The sequence below is a fragment of the Astatotilapia calliptera genome, chromosome 6, assembly GCF_900246225.1.
Source record: "Astatotilapia calliptera chromosome 6, fAstCal1.2, whole genome shotgun sequence".
NCBI lineage: Eukaryota > Metazoa > Chordata > Actinopteri > Cichliformes > Cichlidae > Astatotilapia > Astatotilapia calliptera.
Window position 1 is genome coordinate 27,113,034 of NC_039307.1, and position 19,953 is coordinate 27,132,986.

General features: G+C 41.8%; 1 protein-coding gene and 1 long non-coding RNA gene across 2 annotated transcripts; one reads left to right on the forward strand and one right to left on the reverse strand.

The window, feature by feature from the left end:
• The first annotated feature begins 3,129 nt into the window (after positions 1–3,129).
• LOC113023310 (uncharacterized) lies at positions 3,130–5,538 on the forward strand. The gene is made up of 3 exons (XR_003272539.1): positions 3,130–3,221; positions 4,625–4,675; positions 5,424–5,538. It is a non-coding gene; the product is annotated as an uncharacterized LOC113023310 (long non-coding RNA).
• Positions 5,539–18,390: 12,852 nt separating this feature from the next.
• On the reverse strand, positions 18,391–19,391 carry LOC113023312 (fibroblast growth factor-binding protein 1). Its single transcript, XM_026169333.1, has 2 exons — positions 19,321–19,391; positions 18,391–19,232 (listed from the first exon to the last, which is right to left on the reverse strand). The coding sequence occupies exons 1-2, from the start codon at positions 19,389–19,391 to the stop codon at positions 18,557–18,559; spliced, it is 747 nt and encodes a 248-aa protein (XP_026025118.1). The 3' UTR covers positions 18,391–18,556.
• Positions 19,392–19,953: the final 562 nt, after the last annotated feature.

Genomic DNA, 19,953 nt, shown 5'->3' on the forward strand with positions numbered 1-19,953 from the left:
GGCTTCAACTCCTTCCCGCCAGATAACTTTGCCTGATTTTATTATCACCTGCTTAACTTGGTCTTCCATGCATAAAAGCAGCAACAATTTGTAATTGTGTCTTTTGTCTTTCTTGTCTTTTGTGTTAGTTGCCATTGTTTTTGAATATGCGTTTCTTTGCTGTCTTCGTTAAAGATAGCAAGAGCAATGACATTACACAGCCTGTGTGACGTCACACAGACGCACGGGGCGATCCGCTCTAACTTGTTAACAGAGATTTGCCCCATTAATGCAGTTATGGCGTTAACGTCACGTTGACAGCACTAAAATAGTAATCTCCAAATGTCTCTTTTTACCAACCAGCTCCTCTTTGATAGCTGCTGTGTCCATCTTGTTGTTACCTTTCTCTCTCTTTTCCTCTGCTCAGTGTTGCCAATTTAGTGACTTTGTCGCTATATTTACCGAGTTTTCAGACCCCCTTAGCGACTGTTCTGGCAACTTTTTCTGGTATTATTGGAGACTTATTTATGACAACTTTTTGACGTGAAAACGCGTATCGCTCTTACTCTCAACAAGCAGTGGTGCTGCCGTGGGCACCTCACTCGTGCCAAAGCGCTCACAGGCGGAGGATAGTCCTTCCCCAGCTGCTATCAGGGCAGGAGACGTTCACACCTATGCGTCCAAACAGTAAATGAGTCGCGCATGAGCGAAGCCGCTGCTCCCGCACAGACTGTAACGCAATCAGTTCTTCTTTTACTGTTATGCTGTTTTGTGGATCACAAGGTTTAAAACTACTTATAAACACACACTCTCACACACAAAGTAACTCCCTATGGGCTCAAAATGTGGTCATAAATATTTTGTACTTGTACACAAATCATTTTTACACATATAAATCTTTTTTTTTTTTTCTTCAGGCACACCTAGAGGATCACAAGTCACACACAGAATTTTATTTATTATAAGATTGTAAACAAGCATTCCTTATATAAGAATTATTTCAAGAGGTGTGACTGCATTTTACATAAACTTTACAAAAGTTGTTTTTGTAAGAATCTAAATAATACAAAAACAAACAAAATTGTAAATAATAGAAATCATGGAAATCATCGCAACTTTATATTCTAAAAGATTTGTGTATTTTACATTTATTTTCCAACATAATGAGGAAATACAAAAATATAAAAGACAAGGATTGGCTTAAAGACTGCCAGAAATAAAGTAATGGAGAAAAAAAAATCATTTTTTTACAGGCTTTTTCCAAAAGGTTTAACAATCATTGCTAATAATGATTTTTACAATCAAACAATCAAACCTATCAAAATGTATGAAATTTGATCACTGGAGTTGTTGTAGTTTCCCCTCCCTGATAATGCATATTAATTTATAGTTTTCTGAATATTTCCCAATTTGGAATCAAAATCCAGAATGAATTTTTTTTTTTTTTTTTTTTTTTGCCTGTCCCGTTTGGCTCTTTTGCCATCAGAATTGTTGTCTAAAGGCAAAGAAAGATGCCCAACGGATTTACTTTACCAAACTGACCATCCCAGCCTTGCCGTAATGGTCCATTTGATTCACCTTTTATTGTTTATTTTATTTTCACTTACTGAATACGGGACAGACTTGACTGGGGGAAAGAAGGGGAGAAAGAAAGAGGGAAAGAGAAACAACTGAGAAGAGGGACGGGGGAGAAGGGCAAAAAACAAAAACCAACAGAACGGGCAGAGAAAAAAAAATGCATATATCAATCACCTGGATCACCTGCTGAGAAAGAAAAAAGAAAGCAAGCAGAAGAGAACAAGAGTAATAGAATAAACAACATCACAATGATATATGGGAATATGACAGTAAATACTAAATGTTAAACATTATTGTGCAGCACATAAGATCAACAGAACACAGTGTGCTTTGAGGTAGGAGCCAAAAAGGGTGTAGTTTGTGGGTGTGATCACCCGTGTGTACACCTGTGAGCATGGACGCGCTTGTTTTTTGTTTTTTAAAAGGTTCCTTCATGTAATAATCTGCTAGAGGGTGTGGGGGGGCCACAGCCCCGTCCTCCAGGGCGTGAAGCAGGTGTGGAGGAGATCAAAACTCCAGACATCCAGAGGTCCCCAGAACACAAGAGACCAAGGAAGACCAACAGAGGGGCAGCTGCGCCACTGTCCCGGAAAGAGCTGAGGAGAGTCCCAGATGAGGGCTCACTCAGCAGCCGCGGAGCAGAAGCCAGGGGGAGTTGCAGTGACGCGCCCGTGAGCTCCGCCGGCAGCCAGCTGCGCCTGAGTGACCAAGCCCCAGGCCGAGAGGCCGGGGGCACCCCACCTCCGAAGTGGCCCGAGCGAGCCCCAGGCTCCAGGCCCCGATAAGCGGCCGCCAAGGAGTGAGCCGGTGTGTACCTGGACGCCCATCCCCGGACACAAAGAACCACCAACGCACCGATGTCTGAGGGGGTCCGCCACTGGCAGGGGAAGTGGTGGTACATATAAATCTTTTTTACGCACACACAAATGTTTTTTACACATACAAATCTTTTTTACGCACACACAAATTCTTTTTACACATACAAATCTTTTTTACACACACAAATCTTTTTTACAAGTACAAAATATTTATGACCACATTTTGAGCCCATATTTTACAAACCAATTGACTGTGTGCACGTTAGCATATGCTACTTCCGGTGCGGAAACTCCTGTGGGGAGCTTTGTTTCTGGTGTCCTATTCGCGCCTGGTTTATGGTCCAAAACAAGTTAAGCAAATGAATGAATCAAGCGGCGATTTACATTTCTATAGATGTCTTGGGCATTTACCCAATATATCTGTAAATGATGTTCATCGACTTGTTGATATTTTTTCCCTGCACCTCAGGGCAAAAGAGAAAAGGGATTCAAATGTTATATTTCTCAGCTGTCCCTCGTTTATCGCGGGTGTTATGTTCTAAAAATAACCAGCGATAGGTGAAATCAAGTAGCCAATTTTATTTTTTGACGATGCAAAACGTTTCGTGGACATCGTGGACATACAGCACTGCACTTCAGAGTCACACTGCTAGCGATCGATGCAGCGATTCTGTACTGTACAGGAGAGAGGTCACGGAGGAGATCGTCTGCAGCAATCAGGACACAGGACACAATGTGACGTAAAAAAAAAAAAAAAAAAGCATGCAAACTTGCACTAAAAAATCTGCGAAACAGTGAGGTGAAAGGTTAACCGCGTTATTAGCGAGGGACCGTGTAATTTTTAAGGTAAGTCACAACATACTCTTCGTAAATACTAATGTATAGAAACCCTTACCAGCAATCATTCATTTTTTGTGTGGCTTTTTTCACGGTTTGTTAACATGCTGTGTAGGTGTGTACTTGACTAGCTGATCTCGACATAATGGGGGAAACATCTGGTTTGACTATTCTTCACCTGTAGTTTGAATGCTGAACATTTGCCTGTCTAAATCATAAGACCAGTCACTATACAGAGATGTGCTTCTGAATGTGGACGATGTGTCTTCTGCATGCAGTAATGCAGTTCTGCTTGTGTTGAGTGATGTAAACAACTCATCGATCTAAACTCTTTAAACGTCAAAATTGATCATTAGATTTTTTATGACACAACAGTGGTGAGTGTTCCCACCTTCTGCTCTTTGTAACTTAACGCGATCATTCCGTTTTCGAGTTTTGGACATGATTTTGGAGTACATCTTCGCAGTAGCAATTGACCGCAAAGTAAAGCTACCGGAAATGTACAACCCTACATCCGGTCTCAAACCAGGAAGTTAGACCCTGTGCACGAGAAAATGCTAACTTCCTGGTCTCAAACCAGGAAGTTAGACCCTGTGCACGAGAAAATGCTAACTTCCTGGTTTGAGACTGGATGTGGAGTTGTACATTTCCGGTAGCTTTACTTTGCGGTCAATTGCTACTGCAAAGATGTACTCAATTCATTTGTCAGAGCAATTGGACTCACTCCCGCTATTTCATTCCCAGGTTTGAATTTCAATAGCACTTTAAATTCCTCCATCAATACTTTCTTTCTTTGATCATGCCTAGCATCTTCCTCTTCAAGTGTCAACTTGTCCTTCCTAACCCCTACCTTTCTACTATGTCCAACTTTATGCCAATCAACATCCATGTCCTCATCATCAGAAAACCCTCCACTACTTGCCATTCCGACCCAGTCACAATTCTGATTATGCAAATCCACCGCCTCCAGAGATCCCAAAACCTCCTGTCCGTGTCCGGACCTGTTGCGGGTACCCCCTCCAGCCCATCCATTCTCATAAAGTATAACCAAACTTTTGAGTGTTTGTGCCGCTTAGGCGCCGTGTTTCCTGCCGGGTAAATTACGCTACGCAACGTGGTGACGTCATTCGAGGCGACTGGACTCGATAGGGGAATCGTTTGCAAAAATGGCAAACAATTCCAAATAATTGAAACAGTGGGAACCGTTTTATTCTGGGAGGAGACACAAATCCCTTTGGGGTCATGTGAGGAAGGGCATTGAGTGTTATAGTTTGTTTTCTTCATATGATCACGACCTGGAGGAAGCTATAGCTGGAGACACTTCAGGTCACTTCAAGAGACCTCTTGTTATTCTTCTTCAGGTAAATATAATCCTCTCCTCTATTTAATTAAAACGTTCTTTTCCTTCTCAGGCAAACAGGCAGAAGGGGATCCAGGCGGAAAGCAAAGAGAGTGACGCTCAGGTAGGCTTTTTAAAATATTTGATTCCTCATCATCAGTAGCTTCTTTGCTTTTAGTCTCACGGCATGACCATCACATGCGTTTGGTCAGGTGTTCAGTTAATCTGTAAAGCTGGGTTGACGCCCTCTGCTGGACAACATGAGCAAAACTTCCCTTAAAATGTTGTTCAGAACAGGGCGTTATGTTGTCATGTTTTTGCTTAGAGAAAGGTCCTGTGGTGTCTTCTGGTGTTTTTACTGCCAAACTGATCATAGATAGCTTAGTGAAATGTATCTAGATGTGATTTCTGTTGCAAATCTATTTTATCACGTCGAAATTACTTCATCGTGAAGCTCAGAGAGATTTGGATCTGACAGCAACATGCTGGGTCTAGTACAAAGACTCTGGACCTCCGGATCTGAGGTATTCAGGCTCGGTAGTCCACAAAAATGTACATTCTGGACCTCTAAGACTTCCATAATCCTAATCATTGTTGTAGCTCATCACATTCCCTCGATGGCTTCATGTACTATCATCTATTGAAATCACCACTGAATCCTTGACTTGGTGGAAATGTTTCTCATCTCTACAACAGAGTTAATATGATATGAAAGCAGGAAAATCTCCTGTAGTGTTTACAGTAAAAAGCGTAGTTTTTTCAAGTTCTCCCCTGTACTCTGCCATAGACACTAAATTCAGCTGTTTCTCCCTGTGATCAACAAAACACGCTTTAAATGATAACATGCATGATGCGTCATTTTCTGGTTTTAGGCCCTCTTCAAGGCTGGAGAGCAGAAGTTTGGCACTGATGAACAATGTTTTGGTACCATCCTGGGTAACCGGAGTGCAGAACACCTCAGGAAAGAACTGAAGAAGCTTCTCGGATGAGAGGTGAAACGTCTTCAAGCAACTTTCAGAAGTCCAGACGCTTTTCTTTCCAAGCTCCTTTGACTACAATGACAATGACAAGAAAGCTCCTTACCATGCATGGAGGGTTTCACCCCAAGTCCAGCACCCTGAGGCTGTACGCTAAGTGGAAGGAAGGGGGCCGGGGACTGGTGAGTGTCAGCACCACAGTCCAGGATGAGACAACGAACATCCAAGAATACATTGGGAAGATGGCCCCAACTGACCGAGTGCTCAGTGAATACCTCAGGCAGCAGAAACCCAAGAAAGAGGAGGGAGACGAGGAACCATCATGGAAGGACAGGCCCCTGCACGGTATGTACCACCGGCAGATAGAGGAGGTGGCTGATATCCAGAAATCCTACCAGTGGCTGGACAAAGCTGGACTGAAAGACAGCACAGAGGTGCTAATCGTGGCAGCACAAGAACAAGCTCTGAGCACAAGATCCATAGAGGCTGGGGTCTATCACACCAAGCAAGACCCCAGGTGCAGGCTGTGTAAAGATGCCCCAGAGACAATCCAGCACATAACAGCAGGGTGCAAGATGCTAGCAGGCAGGGCATACATGGAATGCCATAACCAAGTGGCCGGCATAGTGTACAGGAACATCTGTGCCGAGTATAACCTGGAAGTCCCGAGGTCAAAATGGGAGATGCCCCCAAGGGTGGTGGAGAATGACCGAGCTAAGATCCTGTGGGACTTCCAGATACAGACGGACAAAATGGTGGTGGCTAACCAACCGGACATAGTGGTGGTAGACAAACAGAAGAAGACGGCCGTAGTGATCGATGTAGCGGTTCGGAATGACAGCAATATCAGGAAGAAGGAACACGAGAAGCTGGAGAAATACCAAGGGCTCAGAGAAGAGCTCCAGAGGATGTGGAGGGTGAAGGTAATAGTGTTTCCCGTGGTAATCGGAGCACTAGGTGCGGTGACTCCCAAGCTAGGCAAGTGGCTCCAGCAGATCCCAGGAACAACATCGGAGATCTCTGTCCAGAAGAGCGCAGTCCTGGGAACAGCTAAGATACTGCGCAGGACCCTCAAGCTCCCAGGCCTCTGGTAGAGGACCTGAGCTTGAAGGATAAACCGCCCGCAGGGGCGTGCTGGGTGTTTTTCTATATATATATATATATATATATATATATATATATATATATATATATATATATATATATATATAATCAAAGCTTTTGTTCCTATTAGGTTCTTGCAAAAACCACATTTTTATAGCACATTTTAAACTGGGTCATGGCGTCATACTTGGACATTGGTTCAGTTCATCGCTCAGTCTTACTACTCATAAGTACACAGTGATGAATTTCCTTTCTGTGTGTGTTTTTTGTACTGTGAAGTGTGCCAGGCAGGAGTGTTCCTTCACTATACAACAAAATATTATGCTGAAGTGTCAGACTGCAATTGTCTACTTTGTATGGGAGAACATATATATCCAATAATAAATGCTTAATTTGATGAAGTTCAGTGGTGTCTCATTAATAATATTGCAGCCAGTATGCTGTTTTTTTGTTTTTGTTTTTTACATATGTATTGACCTCTCATGACCACAAGAGGGAGTCAAAGGAGTTTTGTTAGAGATGAGGTGAGCTGCTGAGCTCTGACCCTCTGTAGGCGTCTTCTTCAGCTGATAGATGGGGAAGTCACTCACTACTCAGTGTTCATCTTCAACATCACAGAAGAGCTGCATGTTTTTATTCCTGTACTGTACTGAAACAGCTTTGCATGATTTACAATTCTAAGTAATTTAAAATAAAATACTTATTTATTTTAAATTGGGCCTTGGTGCAGCCCTTCTGTTCATCCCTGGTTTGACTCCTCTTCCTTTAAGGCTGTCTTCCCTTTAAGCCAACGGTGTCAAACTCATTTTCCATTGTGTGCATATATATATATGTATATATGTATGTATGTGTATATGTGTATATATATATATATATGTATATCATTTACAAAAAAGGCTATTACATATAAGAGCCAAATATGTTCTTTATCTACTCAATTTATCTTAAAATTGAAATTACTTACAGATTCAGATTTTACATATAAAAAAACACTTTAACTCTTACCTGCAATAGAGCGTTTTATGTTATTGCATCATTACTAAAGGAAAAGGTCAGATTAAACCACTACTGCATGTATATCATATATATCATCTACTGGTGATGAGGCATAATGAAAAGCTTTACTGCATTCGTTTTACCAAACGATCTGGATGGATGTTCACTGTAAACTTCACTATGCAGGTATTGACTTCAGCTAAGTCAATACCTGCATACTAACGATAAAAGTGAGAGGAATGTGCTTTTCACGCCTCAGTGTATGTGTTTGATAAAGGAGGGATTATCTCAGGTCTTGTTATGATACTCTGTCATTGTTTTCATGGAAGAGGTTGGCATTTATTGTTGCCACAGAAACCGGCAGCCAATAATGAGGTCCAAACAGCTGGGTGTGGGGTCAGACCACCTCGAGTCACTGGAAGAACAATACCTTTGACTCCTCCTACCTGGTTGCCTTGTGTGTCTTTGGGTGTGGGAGACTATGAGCGGGCATGTGAACAGTCAGCTTTTTCAGATTTTGTCATGGGTATTTGGTTGAGCGTTGAGCTGTGCTTTGATATTTTTCCCGTCTGACATGCAGCCCCTCCCCCTGCTCCACACACTGGCCAAGGCTCTGTGAACTACAAAAGAATCTGATGGGAAGTTTGTTTAAGAAAGAGGATTAGATGCTGGTTAATGTGTCCAGAGAAAGAAGCAAATCAATGAAAGATAAATGGCTTTGTGACAAACGTTGTGCAGCCTAATTGTGTCTGTGACTGTCTATGTTTCAAGAGGTGAAAGATGGCTCATTTATAATGTAAAATGCTAGCAATGTCATATGGTACTGTCTGGTGTAGGTACACTAATGAAAAGCTCATCAACTGGGATAAAGCTGGAATAGGCAGCAAAGGTAACTGGAGAAATATAAGAAATAAATTAAATGGTTTCCTCCCTTAAAATGCTCTGCCAGGGCTTTACTGAAACCTCCCTCAGTTGCTGTTTATTTGTGCATTAGTATTCAGTGTTGTATTTAATAACTGAAAAGCACTGAAGAATATCTCCTTTCTTTGCTTCAAGAAACTCTTGAACTGAGCAGAAGGTATGGACCTGTACATTTCACAAATCATCCCGATACCTTTTTCAGCTGTCACACTATCAAAAAACACTTTGAATGTGTGACCTTTGTGCATACATGTACTGTAATGTTGCTTGTGCCATGTTTGAAAGATGATGTGGTATTCAAAGGAGCTTGCAAAGAAAAGCGACTACGATGACTACGATGACTACGATGACCTGGATGACTGAGAACCTTCACAGACATGATGTGGTATTGTTTGTATGATGAGCTGTTTCTTCCTACTTTTCTCTTCCCGTCACTGTGGTACAAGTTGATCTATTTATCTATCTATCTATCTATCTATCTATCTATCTATCTATCTATCTATCTATCTATCTATCTATCTATCTATCTATCTATCTATCTATCTATCTATCTATCTATCATCTTGCAATTTGATAAGACTCAAATCAAAATAGAATTAAAATCTTTTTTTTTTAAACTTTTACTTGGATTTAATAAGTCTGATAAAAGGTCACGTGGCTGCTATTCTCATCTGCTTTCATCAAGTCATGCTGAGGGTATGTGTCTGCATCTTTATGCAGAAGCATGGTAATACAGTTTTTCTCAGTCGCTTTGGTGCGTTTCTCAGAACACCATTAACATTTGCACAGCAGTTAGTGCATTTCCCAAAACAATTAGTGCAAACTGCAAAACCTAGTGGATAGCCTGCAAAAGCACGTCACATGCACAGAATTGATTATCCATACCTCAAAAGCAAGTATCCATGTCAATGAAACTGTCAGTGCCATCAAAATGAAAAGTCTTGACACCATCTTTATGAACAAGATAGTCAAATGGCATTGTCATGTTTCCACTATGACAGTTTATAATTTCAGTGTTTCCCATTGCAAAAACAATTGGTGACACCTGAAAATGCTGACGACAGCACTATGGCCTACCTGTACAGCCATCTGAAATGTGCAGTAAAGTCACTGTAGATGTTATGGGAGTCTTGGGAGTAACTGAGTCACTGAATACGTATGTTTCACATTTCCATTGTGTAGAAGTGTTTGTAATCCTACAGAATTGTGCAAAAGAAAAATATGCTACAGTCACTTGTGCACTGTAGAATACATGTAAACATAAAATCACCCATTTGGTAGAGCTGTGCACTAATGTGAACAATAAACAGCACATGTAACAGTACAGTAAATCATTCTGGCACATCCAGACGTTCCTGTCTGTCTGGCCACATATTTTCATCTACATCACAACAGATGTTATCCCTCGCAATGCAGCGAGGAAAGTATCTCCTGGAGTGGCGAATCCATCCTCTGCAGGACCCTGCTGTGATGTCGTCACATGCTGCATCCATGGCTGCTAGCAGGGCCATTTGCTCATGTGGATTTCATTTTTCTTGAGTACTCTGTCAATTGTTGAAATTGGAACAGATTCAATATTGCCAAATACCGTGTAATTCTCTATGACAGCGCTTTGTATGTCTCTCAGCTTTATTGCATTGTTTGCAATGACCATTGCACAAATGGCTTCTTCTTGCTGTGGGGTAAAAAGGGGCCCTCTTCCGCCTCCGCGAGGTTGTCTTACAATCCTATGTGGTGCAGAGTGAACTTTTTGTGAAATTGCAAATACAGTACAGTAACATGTGATGTGTCTGAGATGGCACAGTACAGTACAGTGTATTACTGTTTGCATACCTGTTTTCCCTACGGAATGTTTGAATGATTGAACTGACAGTAGTTCTTCCAATATTGGGTTGCACCCTTCGACCAGCCTCCTCCATGGTGAGGCCGTGATTGACAACATGGTCCACAATTGTAGCCCTTATTTCATTAGGAATCCGCCTATATCTGCCTCTTCTCCCTCTTCCCCTTCCCCTTCCTCCTTGCATCCTCACCCCTCTTCCACGGTGCTGACCTTCCATTTTGTGTCACAGAAGTGTAGAAATGGTACACACTAGCTCCTGCGCAGTTTATATATGCTTGCCAATTGGGGATTCACAGGATTCATCCATAATTGACAGTGAACAAGTTGTTTGTCATTGGTTACAACTAAACTTTCACACGCCTCCTCATGAGTGACAGCTGTAATTCACCTGAGATCAATTGTTCAATTTCGGAGACATTTCCAGGGAAAATGATACAGAAAGGTATAGGATTTGCTTGACAGATGGCCAATATTTGGCATGTGATAACTAGTTCAACAATTTTGTGTGTGATGACTCAAGCAATGGATGTATGACTATTAGTTTTATTGGGAACGACTATTCAGCATCCATAGGTATGATTACTTTTGACTGACATGACATAAGCAAATGGAAATGTCAGAAAGCAGCAGGGAAATGTATGGAAGCAACTGATTCATGTCCAAAATCATTTGCAGTTTGTTCAGAGAGAGGAGAAATTGCTACTATGATGTGCACAAATGGCTGAGTGTTGTGGAGGTTGAACTAATAGTTATGACAATTTCAATTCTGATCTGAGGAACGCACCAAAGCGACTGAGAAAAACTGTAACAGTTTTACAAGTCTATGAAAAACCAGCTGTTTTGGCATTAAAGTCTTAAAGTCTAAATGTTTCTGAGCAGGGCTAAAGTGCTGAACTGAAGACTTAGAAACGTGTTTTCACATGTTTTTTATTATTATTCATCAGGAATACACTTGTACAAAAGGGTTTTGTGTCTTTAGACTGACTGAAGAGGAGATGGGAACACATCAAAGGGGTTTTCTAAAGAAGGTGATGTAATAGTTTGAACCAAGGACTCAAAGGCTGCTGCTTTCACAGCTATAGTATCCTCTATAAGAGGAATAAACAAGACGAGACGTGCCCAGTGTAACCTATACAGGAAGGATAAGGAGATGCACATACCTGAATATGACTCAGATGAGCTGATGATTATTGATAATAATGAGTCTCCCCCCAGGGGCTTCTTCACCTCATCAGGGCTTAGAGTAACAGTTTCAGATAATCCTTAGTCTTAACAGGGCTCCTCATGCTGTGAAGAGGCTTTACACAAATACTGTACAACATGTATTTACATGAGTATTTCATGAATTTTAAAGAAACAAAAAGACTACCATTAATTTTTGTTTGATTTCCTTTCTTTAACAGTGTCTGCAAGCCTCTTTGGCAGAAGCCCAAACTTTAGGTACAATTTGTTTAACACATTTCTTTTTTTTTAAATAGATTTCTGTTTAAGGTCGAGAGGGCTCACAAAGTGACTCTGGATTCACAAGAGAAGGACATATTATAATATTTGAATGCTTTTTTTTTTTTAACGTAATATTAACTGACTAAAGGAAAAACTTTGTGTGTGTGCCTGTGTGCTCAAACACCTGTGAGGTGGGACTACAAGCAAATTCCTCTGAATACACCCACCTAATCACACCTCACACCTTACTACAAGCCAATATCTACAAATCTTACAATCACATATAAATTCATATGTGTGTTTGATATACTTCATCAGTTTGCTGACCATCGAGAGTATCTTCAAGTCATCCGACAACGCCACCAAAGTGCCTGGGATTGAATTTCCTCTAGTATTTGCTCTCATTTGCTTTTCATTTTAACACACTGAAACTCTTGAAAACACAGAAGCAGTCTTTATGAGGTTTTCCATCCATCCCTCCCGCCATCCATCCAGTTGTCCTCTTCTACTTATCCCATCCAAAGCTGGGGTGGGCATTATCCCAGCTGTCAAAGGGTGAGAGTTGGGATACACTGTGGAAAGGTCACCAGACTCTCACAGCGCTAACGCACAGAGAAAGACAACCGTTCATGCCTACGCCAAGTGTAGAATAACTCATTAACCTAACAAGCATGTCTTTGGACTGGGAGGAAGCTGGAGTACTGGGAGAGTCCATGCAGGCACAGGGAAAACATGGAAACTCCATACACAAAGGCATGATCACATATATAAAAGCACAAACAGAAGATTAAAAAATGACGTATTAAATATCAAGTCAAAATCATGGATTTAAAAAAAATTCTATGTGTAAGAAAGGTTAAAGTATAATAAAGTATAATAATCTATTAGGCGTCCATTAATATTCCTGTGTGTGATATTTTTGTAATATGCAGTAATTTTACAGACACGGCAAAGAAGTCAGTCCTTGAATTTGAGTGGAAGAATCCACTTACAAATGGCTTATAAAGTGAATTGGCTCTGGATACTGGATCACCTTAAGCAAACATTTAAGGATCTGATCCCTGTATCCTGCTTGTGGATTTTCCTTATTATCTGCACTCACTCCTGGGTAAAACAAATTAACCCACAAGATGACTAAAAATAGAGGTGGGGAGACATTTTGGTGGTACTATTTCCTACTTCACCCTTAACCTCTGACTGTGTGGTGACACTTGATTGCACCCTTGAGCTGTGATGAAGGATTTGTTCAAACAGTTTGTCTTTGAGCATCTCTTTTATGGCGTCTGAGAGAGAGGACTGATGTGGAAAAGGTGGAAGTCACACTCCAGACAACTTTTATGTGTCTGTCTGAGGGAGCAAAGAGGTCAGAGGCAACACTCCCTTGTCCAGGGACCACACATATACGCACATGAGTGCACGCATCTGTAACATTCGAGTCTTACTACTTATATTTCTGTGAGAACCAGCGTTCGTGACACCGGTTGCTGTCACTGAGAAGATAATTAGAGGCTTCTGCAGGAAACTTCAGGAACAAGCCTCCTGTTTGGATGCCGTGCACAACTGGACCGGTTATGCATTTGAGTCTTTCATGATTTTGTGGAGTGTTAACCTCAGAGCAAGTCATCTGGGTCTCAACTCTGTGTGGTGTAGTTCACAAATCATTTCATCGACCATACTGAAGTGTGCTCTGATTGTGAGGTGGAAGATGTTTTGTTCAGCACAAATGTCAGATACAAAGTTTAAAATTGTTGGAGGGCTTTAAAACACAAGCTTAAAACACGTGTAAGGAGCTTCCATGTTCCCCCTGTCCCTAAGTCTAGTCTAAGACGGCTGTAGGTGTGAATGTGAGTGTGAAGGGTTATCTGTCTTCTGTGTTAGCCCTGTTGTTAGCCCTGTGAGAGACTAGCGAACTTTCCCTACCTCTTGCCCTGCTAGGATAAGGCCCACAACCCAACCTTGGATTGGATAAGCAGAAGAGGATGGATGGATACAATGGATGGATATGTGCGCTGCACAGAGACTGTTTGTGTACATTATCAAATCCACATTGTTATTCTTTGACTTGTAGAGCAGCTATGCATAATTTCACAGATCATTCTAGTCCTTATTTATCTCATACGTGGCTTAGACCAGTCCCTCAGTTTATTTATATTTTTCCCTCTATCTCTATCCCAACTTCTGATTGGGTGCCCCTCAAAAACAGAAGGTTTAAACAGCAGATGTATTGCTGTGTGCCCTATGATCATATTAGAAATAGCCACGCTCACTGACATCATATGGAGCCAAGAGCAGTAAGAACATTTTTAAAACGTTAAAGCAGTCTGAGCAGTTATTTGTACATGATGAGCAGGGGCCTGTTTGGTGCCCTGGACGAACACTCGCTCCACATTTATATATATATAAGGATTGCAAATTAACATATTTTATTGTGACAACTGTTGTCGGAACCATACTAAATTTGACCTGATAAATATTTTTTGCGTGTGTGTGTGTGTGAGAGAGAGAGAGAGAGAGAGTATGCAAATGGCTAACAAACAGTCATTATAATTCGTCTTACATTGAGAATAGCAGACAAATCAACAACACACCTCTTCCAGTTAATGGCTAATTAACACTATGCTGAACACAGTCCGAAAGATTAACTAAGCCACATCTGTGTCTACTCTCTGACTACTGTTTACCATCATAGCCGAGTGGCTGACAAAAGTAAACGTTTTCCCAGTCCCTACTGATGAATGTTATCTTGTTTCAGGGTACATAATACATGCCATTATCCAAAGACACATCTGCTTACCTGTATCTTTCGCTCTTTTCTCCTCTTCTTTTCTCTTTTTTTCTAAACTGAGGACCTTATAGCTTTGACCTTTTCTTGTCCATCTTCCATCAGTAATTTTGCACTCCACTATCAACACCCAACCCCACAACAATATCTAACAGACCTACACCTTAGTGGAATCAGTTTTGTATATGTTTTTTTTCTTCTTCTGGGATTTCAAAACAACCCAGGAAAGAATAATTAATACATAATGGGCTTGATAACATTATGAATTGATAATGTTATGATTGATTGTTATCCATTGATAACATTATGAATGAAATCTGCACTATTTGATAGCAGCACACCCCCTCCCCTTTCGACAGGTTGTGTGTGAGCAGCAGCAGCAGCAAGCAGGTGCACCGAGGGCCCTCACGCTCACTTATATGTGAGTGATAGAATTTAGAAAACACATCGGTGCAAATTATAAGTCTTTATCATAACGTCTTCTGGTTTTGTGTTTGTTGTAGGTCTGTCAACGTGTTAACGCTGTCATTACGATTAATGCAATAAAATTTTTTAACGCAATCAATCTATCTGGTGAGCAAAATAGACAAACTTTGGACAAACTGCCCAAAATGCGTTGACAGAGACATTTCAGGGATTTTGAGTCATTCTCCAGGTGGATTAATTGCATTAATCGTGATGTTAACTTTGGAAGCCCTGGTTTTTTTTGTTTTTATTTGTTTTAGAGAATCCCCCGCTGTCCCGCCCCTCTCCTCCCTGTGCAGCAAGCAGCAGGGGCACCTGGTAAATGGAGGGCGCCCTTACTCCTCGCAAATTGCCAATGCCATGATGCAGCATGGCCCATGTTGCCCATATCAAAAACCGCCACTGATGATGAGTTCCTTGACTATGATTAATGAGACTAGCAAATGGACTTGAATATATAAAACACATGGTTTTACTGCTCTTACTGAGCAATCAGAGCTCATTTAGACTACGAGCCACAGTCACCCAGTGCTTGTTATTCAATGTGTAAGGACATCTCAGAATGTACACTGGTGAACCGGAGAAATAACCACCAATCTTCCAATCATCAGACACAGTCACTCCAGCCAACAATAATATGCACAAAAAGTATTTGAGTAAAAAGTTGGAACTGTTGGAAACACTGTTTTAATGAAATAAGACTTAGTGAGGACAAGAAAAGACAAAATCTGACACGTTTGCTGTTTATATTGTTTATCAAATTGCTCAAGGACTAAAAAACACAAATGTGGAGGATAAACACAGATTCTTCCATTAGTGGTTGAATGATGACCAGAGGTAGAAGAAAACAGACAACTCATCATAATGAGCACTTCTGCGAGACAAACAGCAGTGGAAGAAGCATTCGGGTCAGTTACATTAAAGTAACAACAGCAGTGCAGTTAATCATACTTGCAAAAGCATTAAAATGTTTCCTGTCTGCAGGTCGGGGACTAGGTTTTAGATCCTAGGATCAGAACAGCGCTTCAATGACACAACATGAGGTGATTATACATAAACACACAGAGAAACTGACACTTTATACCTATCGCTCTGACTATGTCTGATCATGCAATAAACGTGTCTTTTTCGATTATACATGTACAAATTATCACAATGTTATATTTTAATGTATTAACATGAAAGAAAATATTCAAAATTAAAGTCCATGGATGATGAATGTCTAACAGTGAAGGTAATTAGAGCATGTCTACTTTATGGGATAAAACACAAGGATAAAAAATAATGCCAGAGTAACACAGAAAATCCTTACTTTTCACAATTGCCCATACATTATGGCATTTCCAAGAAACTAAAATCTTCAGCTCTGATCTGTTGAGTCAAACTCAACTCATAAATTAAAGCTGCAAGCAGCGTTATGAGGGCCCTCGCACCCCCGGCACGTCGAGCCACTGCCAACACCTCAAACCGGCACGTCCGATGTGATGTCACATTGATGGATTTCATGCTTTTAATCACCAGCTAACATTTCATCTTATTCAACCAGGATTATAGTCATGCCACTAGGTGGCGCTCTAACCATTATTGACAAATAGCATAACAAACATTTCCAAGCTCGAGTCTCATCACACCTGCGACCTTTGGGAGAGATTGGACATTGTGTTTTTTAGTGACAGCAGATTACTGCTTTTTGCGAGTGATTGAAACTCTACGTGCCGCCATGACCACCCCGTTTCCCTGAACGGAAAAAGCTTCGCAATTTAACATCACAAAGGTCTTTAGATTCTACACACTGAAGAATGCTTCAATATGATGAAATCCCTTGGAGGAGTTCGTCAAAGTATGAGGCCTGAAAAGGGGGGAAAATGTCATCAAAATTACACATTAATTTTAAAATGGCTGACTTCCTGTTGGATTTGGGATATTGCTCCAAGAGACTTTTTTGTACATCTTGATATCTTACACAAGCTTACCAAGTGTCAGACTCATAGATAAAACACAGAGCAGGGGCTGATGTTTTGAAATATTGTAGGGGGCGCTGTGGAGCCATTTTGCGCTATTCAAGGAAAATGGTTACATGACAACAAAGCCTTCATCCATTTGGAGGTGTGTGCCAAATTTCAAGCCTCTATAAACTTTCCAAGCCCCTCAAAAGCCACTTCATCTTTCATGATGAACCGCGTTGCCACCAGGGTGCGCCGTTCAGTTTAAAGTCACAATTTTTGCACTGAAGCATCACGAGGGACTGATGGTGATATTCACCGCTTTTGAGGTGGCCACGATCAACCTGTGAAAATCAGTACAACAAAGTTAAAGCCATGACATTTCCTGTTGCCACTAGGTGGCGCTGTCCGTATTTCTGACAATGGGCACATCAATCTGTTCAGGGCGGGTCTGACATCATGCCTGTAAAGTCTGGTACTGAACAGACTGGATTTCATTGAGTTATACTAATTTGTTTCTTCATGGCGTGACATCAAAGTTCGCCATGCTGCTGGGGTCACACCCTTTCGCGAAAACTCACAGTTTTCACTGTAACCCAAGACCAACTCCTTAAGGCTTTCCTGGAGAAATTTGAGGCTGCAGATGTCACCCATCACTATACTGTACCCCAAAGTGTAAAACATGACATTTCCTGTTCCCACTAGGTGGCGCTGTCCCTGGTGTCAAATATGGCAGTTGAAATATGTTCAGGGGTGGAGCCTTATCATATGTGTGCTCTTTGGTCAAGGTCAGAAAATGTATGACAAAATGAGAGGCAATAAGATTTTCATGGCGAGTCATCGAAATTCGCCATGGCGCCACGGCCTCATAGTATTGTGAAAACTCAAAAGCTCCGCAATTTAACATGGCACAAGGGTGTAGTTGACACTGTCCAAATTTGAAGTTTATAGGACCAAATCCCAAGGAGGAGTTCGTTAAAGTTCGAGGCATGGAAATGGCAAAATTAGAGCCAAAATGTCACCTTCTCTTCCAAATGGCGGACTTCCTGTTGGGTTTGCGTCAATGGGCCCACAGACTTTTTTGTTCGTCTTGGAATGATACACATGTGTGCCAAATTTCATACATGTAGCTCAAACCATGTGGTCGTAGGGCTGCATTTAACAAGGCATAGGTGGCGCTCTAGAGCCATTTCCCAGTGCTCATAAGTAAAACCATTAAAATACAAAATTTTTCACCAGACCTGGCATGTGTGCAAAATTTCATGAGTTTTTGAGCATGTTTAGGCCCTCAAAAAGGCCCTTGTTTGGGGTGAATAATAATAATAATAATAATAATAATAATAATAATAATAATAATAATAAGAAACGGAGCAGATACAATAGGGCCTTCGCACTCTCAGTGCTCGGGCCCTAATAAGATCACCTGAGTAAAATCTGTAGACTCAAGCTGGTGCGCATGCGCACAGAGAATAATCTGATTATTGCTGATTAGAAATAAAAGACACAAAAAAGCCGCTCATGCGTCCTGTAGCTAGCAGTCCTCCTCGCTTTGCATCATGGACAGGAAGAAAGAGCACACGCTGGCCCAAGAGCTGCCGCAGTACTCTTCAGCCGTTTTGCCGTGGTCCGCGCGCCGCCTCATGCACGCTGTCGTTGCAGTGGAGGTGGAGTGAGATGATGGGGGCGGTGAGGGAGGCTGAGTCCCCGGGTCTCCGGACTGAGCGGAGACACGGGAGCTCGAGATGTCCAGCTTGAAGTGCGCACTTCGTGGCGCGCGCTTACACATCCCGGCCCTCACCAGCGCGCGCTCGTCCTTGCACACTTTACCTTGGAGCCGTTTAAGCGCGCGTGCCACCTGCTTCCAAAAGTTTAGGGGCTCGGACAGGTAACCCGGGCAACCCCGGGGTTTGGCGTTGTATTCACAGCGCAGGTCGGCGATCCCGCCTGTGACGCGCGCCTCCGGGTTCTCGCATTTGACCAGTAGCTGGACCGCGTCCCTGACTTCGCTGGCGACCCACGTGCACTGCATCCTTTCCTTTGTGGAGAACTTTCCCCGGCCACCCGCTACACCCACCTTGGACACGGCTCTGTCCGATTTTCGGGCACCGCAGGACAGAGAGACCAGTTGTCCGAGGAAAGCCAGCAGCAGCCAGGGAGCTGAAGCCTTTAGTAGCAGCATGATGTGTTTCAGCAGAGTAACTTTCCACCTGAAAGCAAATATATGTCTATAAATGGTGACACTCAAAAAAAGTGCAGCTGAAATGTCTCAACACCGAGGTGCTGTTCCTAACTTACCGACAATGGCTAGTGTTGCTGTGCGTAAAACTTCTTCTTGTGCTGCTACTGGCGTGCCACATGGCTTTCATACATAGGTACTATCACGCCCACTGCTTCCGTCCAGCACACGCACGCCCCCCCCCCCCCCCCCCACACACACACACACACACAGAGAGAGAGAGAGAGCACTATAGAAATCTAAATGAGAAAATGTGGCAGCAGTTCCTTATCAGATTATGTTTTGCTATGACATGCCCAAAACGGATTTTTCCACCTCTTACAGTGAGTAGAAGTGAAGATGATCAGTGGGTGATGTGTCAGCATGCCAGTACACGTTCTTGGTTGATCCTAAAGAGCCACCATGAGCCTGATTACCATTACAACTCCAACCCTCTGCTGTCTTCAGGAGATACGTCCCCAGATTATGTTCGCAGGTTTTGTGTTTCTTCTTCTTTTTTCCCCTGTTTTTATAAAAAGATTCTTGATCATCTAATAATAACCAAGATTAAAAGGAGGACAATAAAAATTAAACATGAGGACAATCCATTCTTATGAAAAAAGACTGTATTCTTTGGATCATAACTTTAATTTTCCATGTTAAACTCAAAATACCATTAGGGATTATAAAGCTGCTGATCATAGTTCCCTATA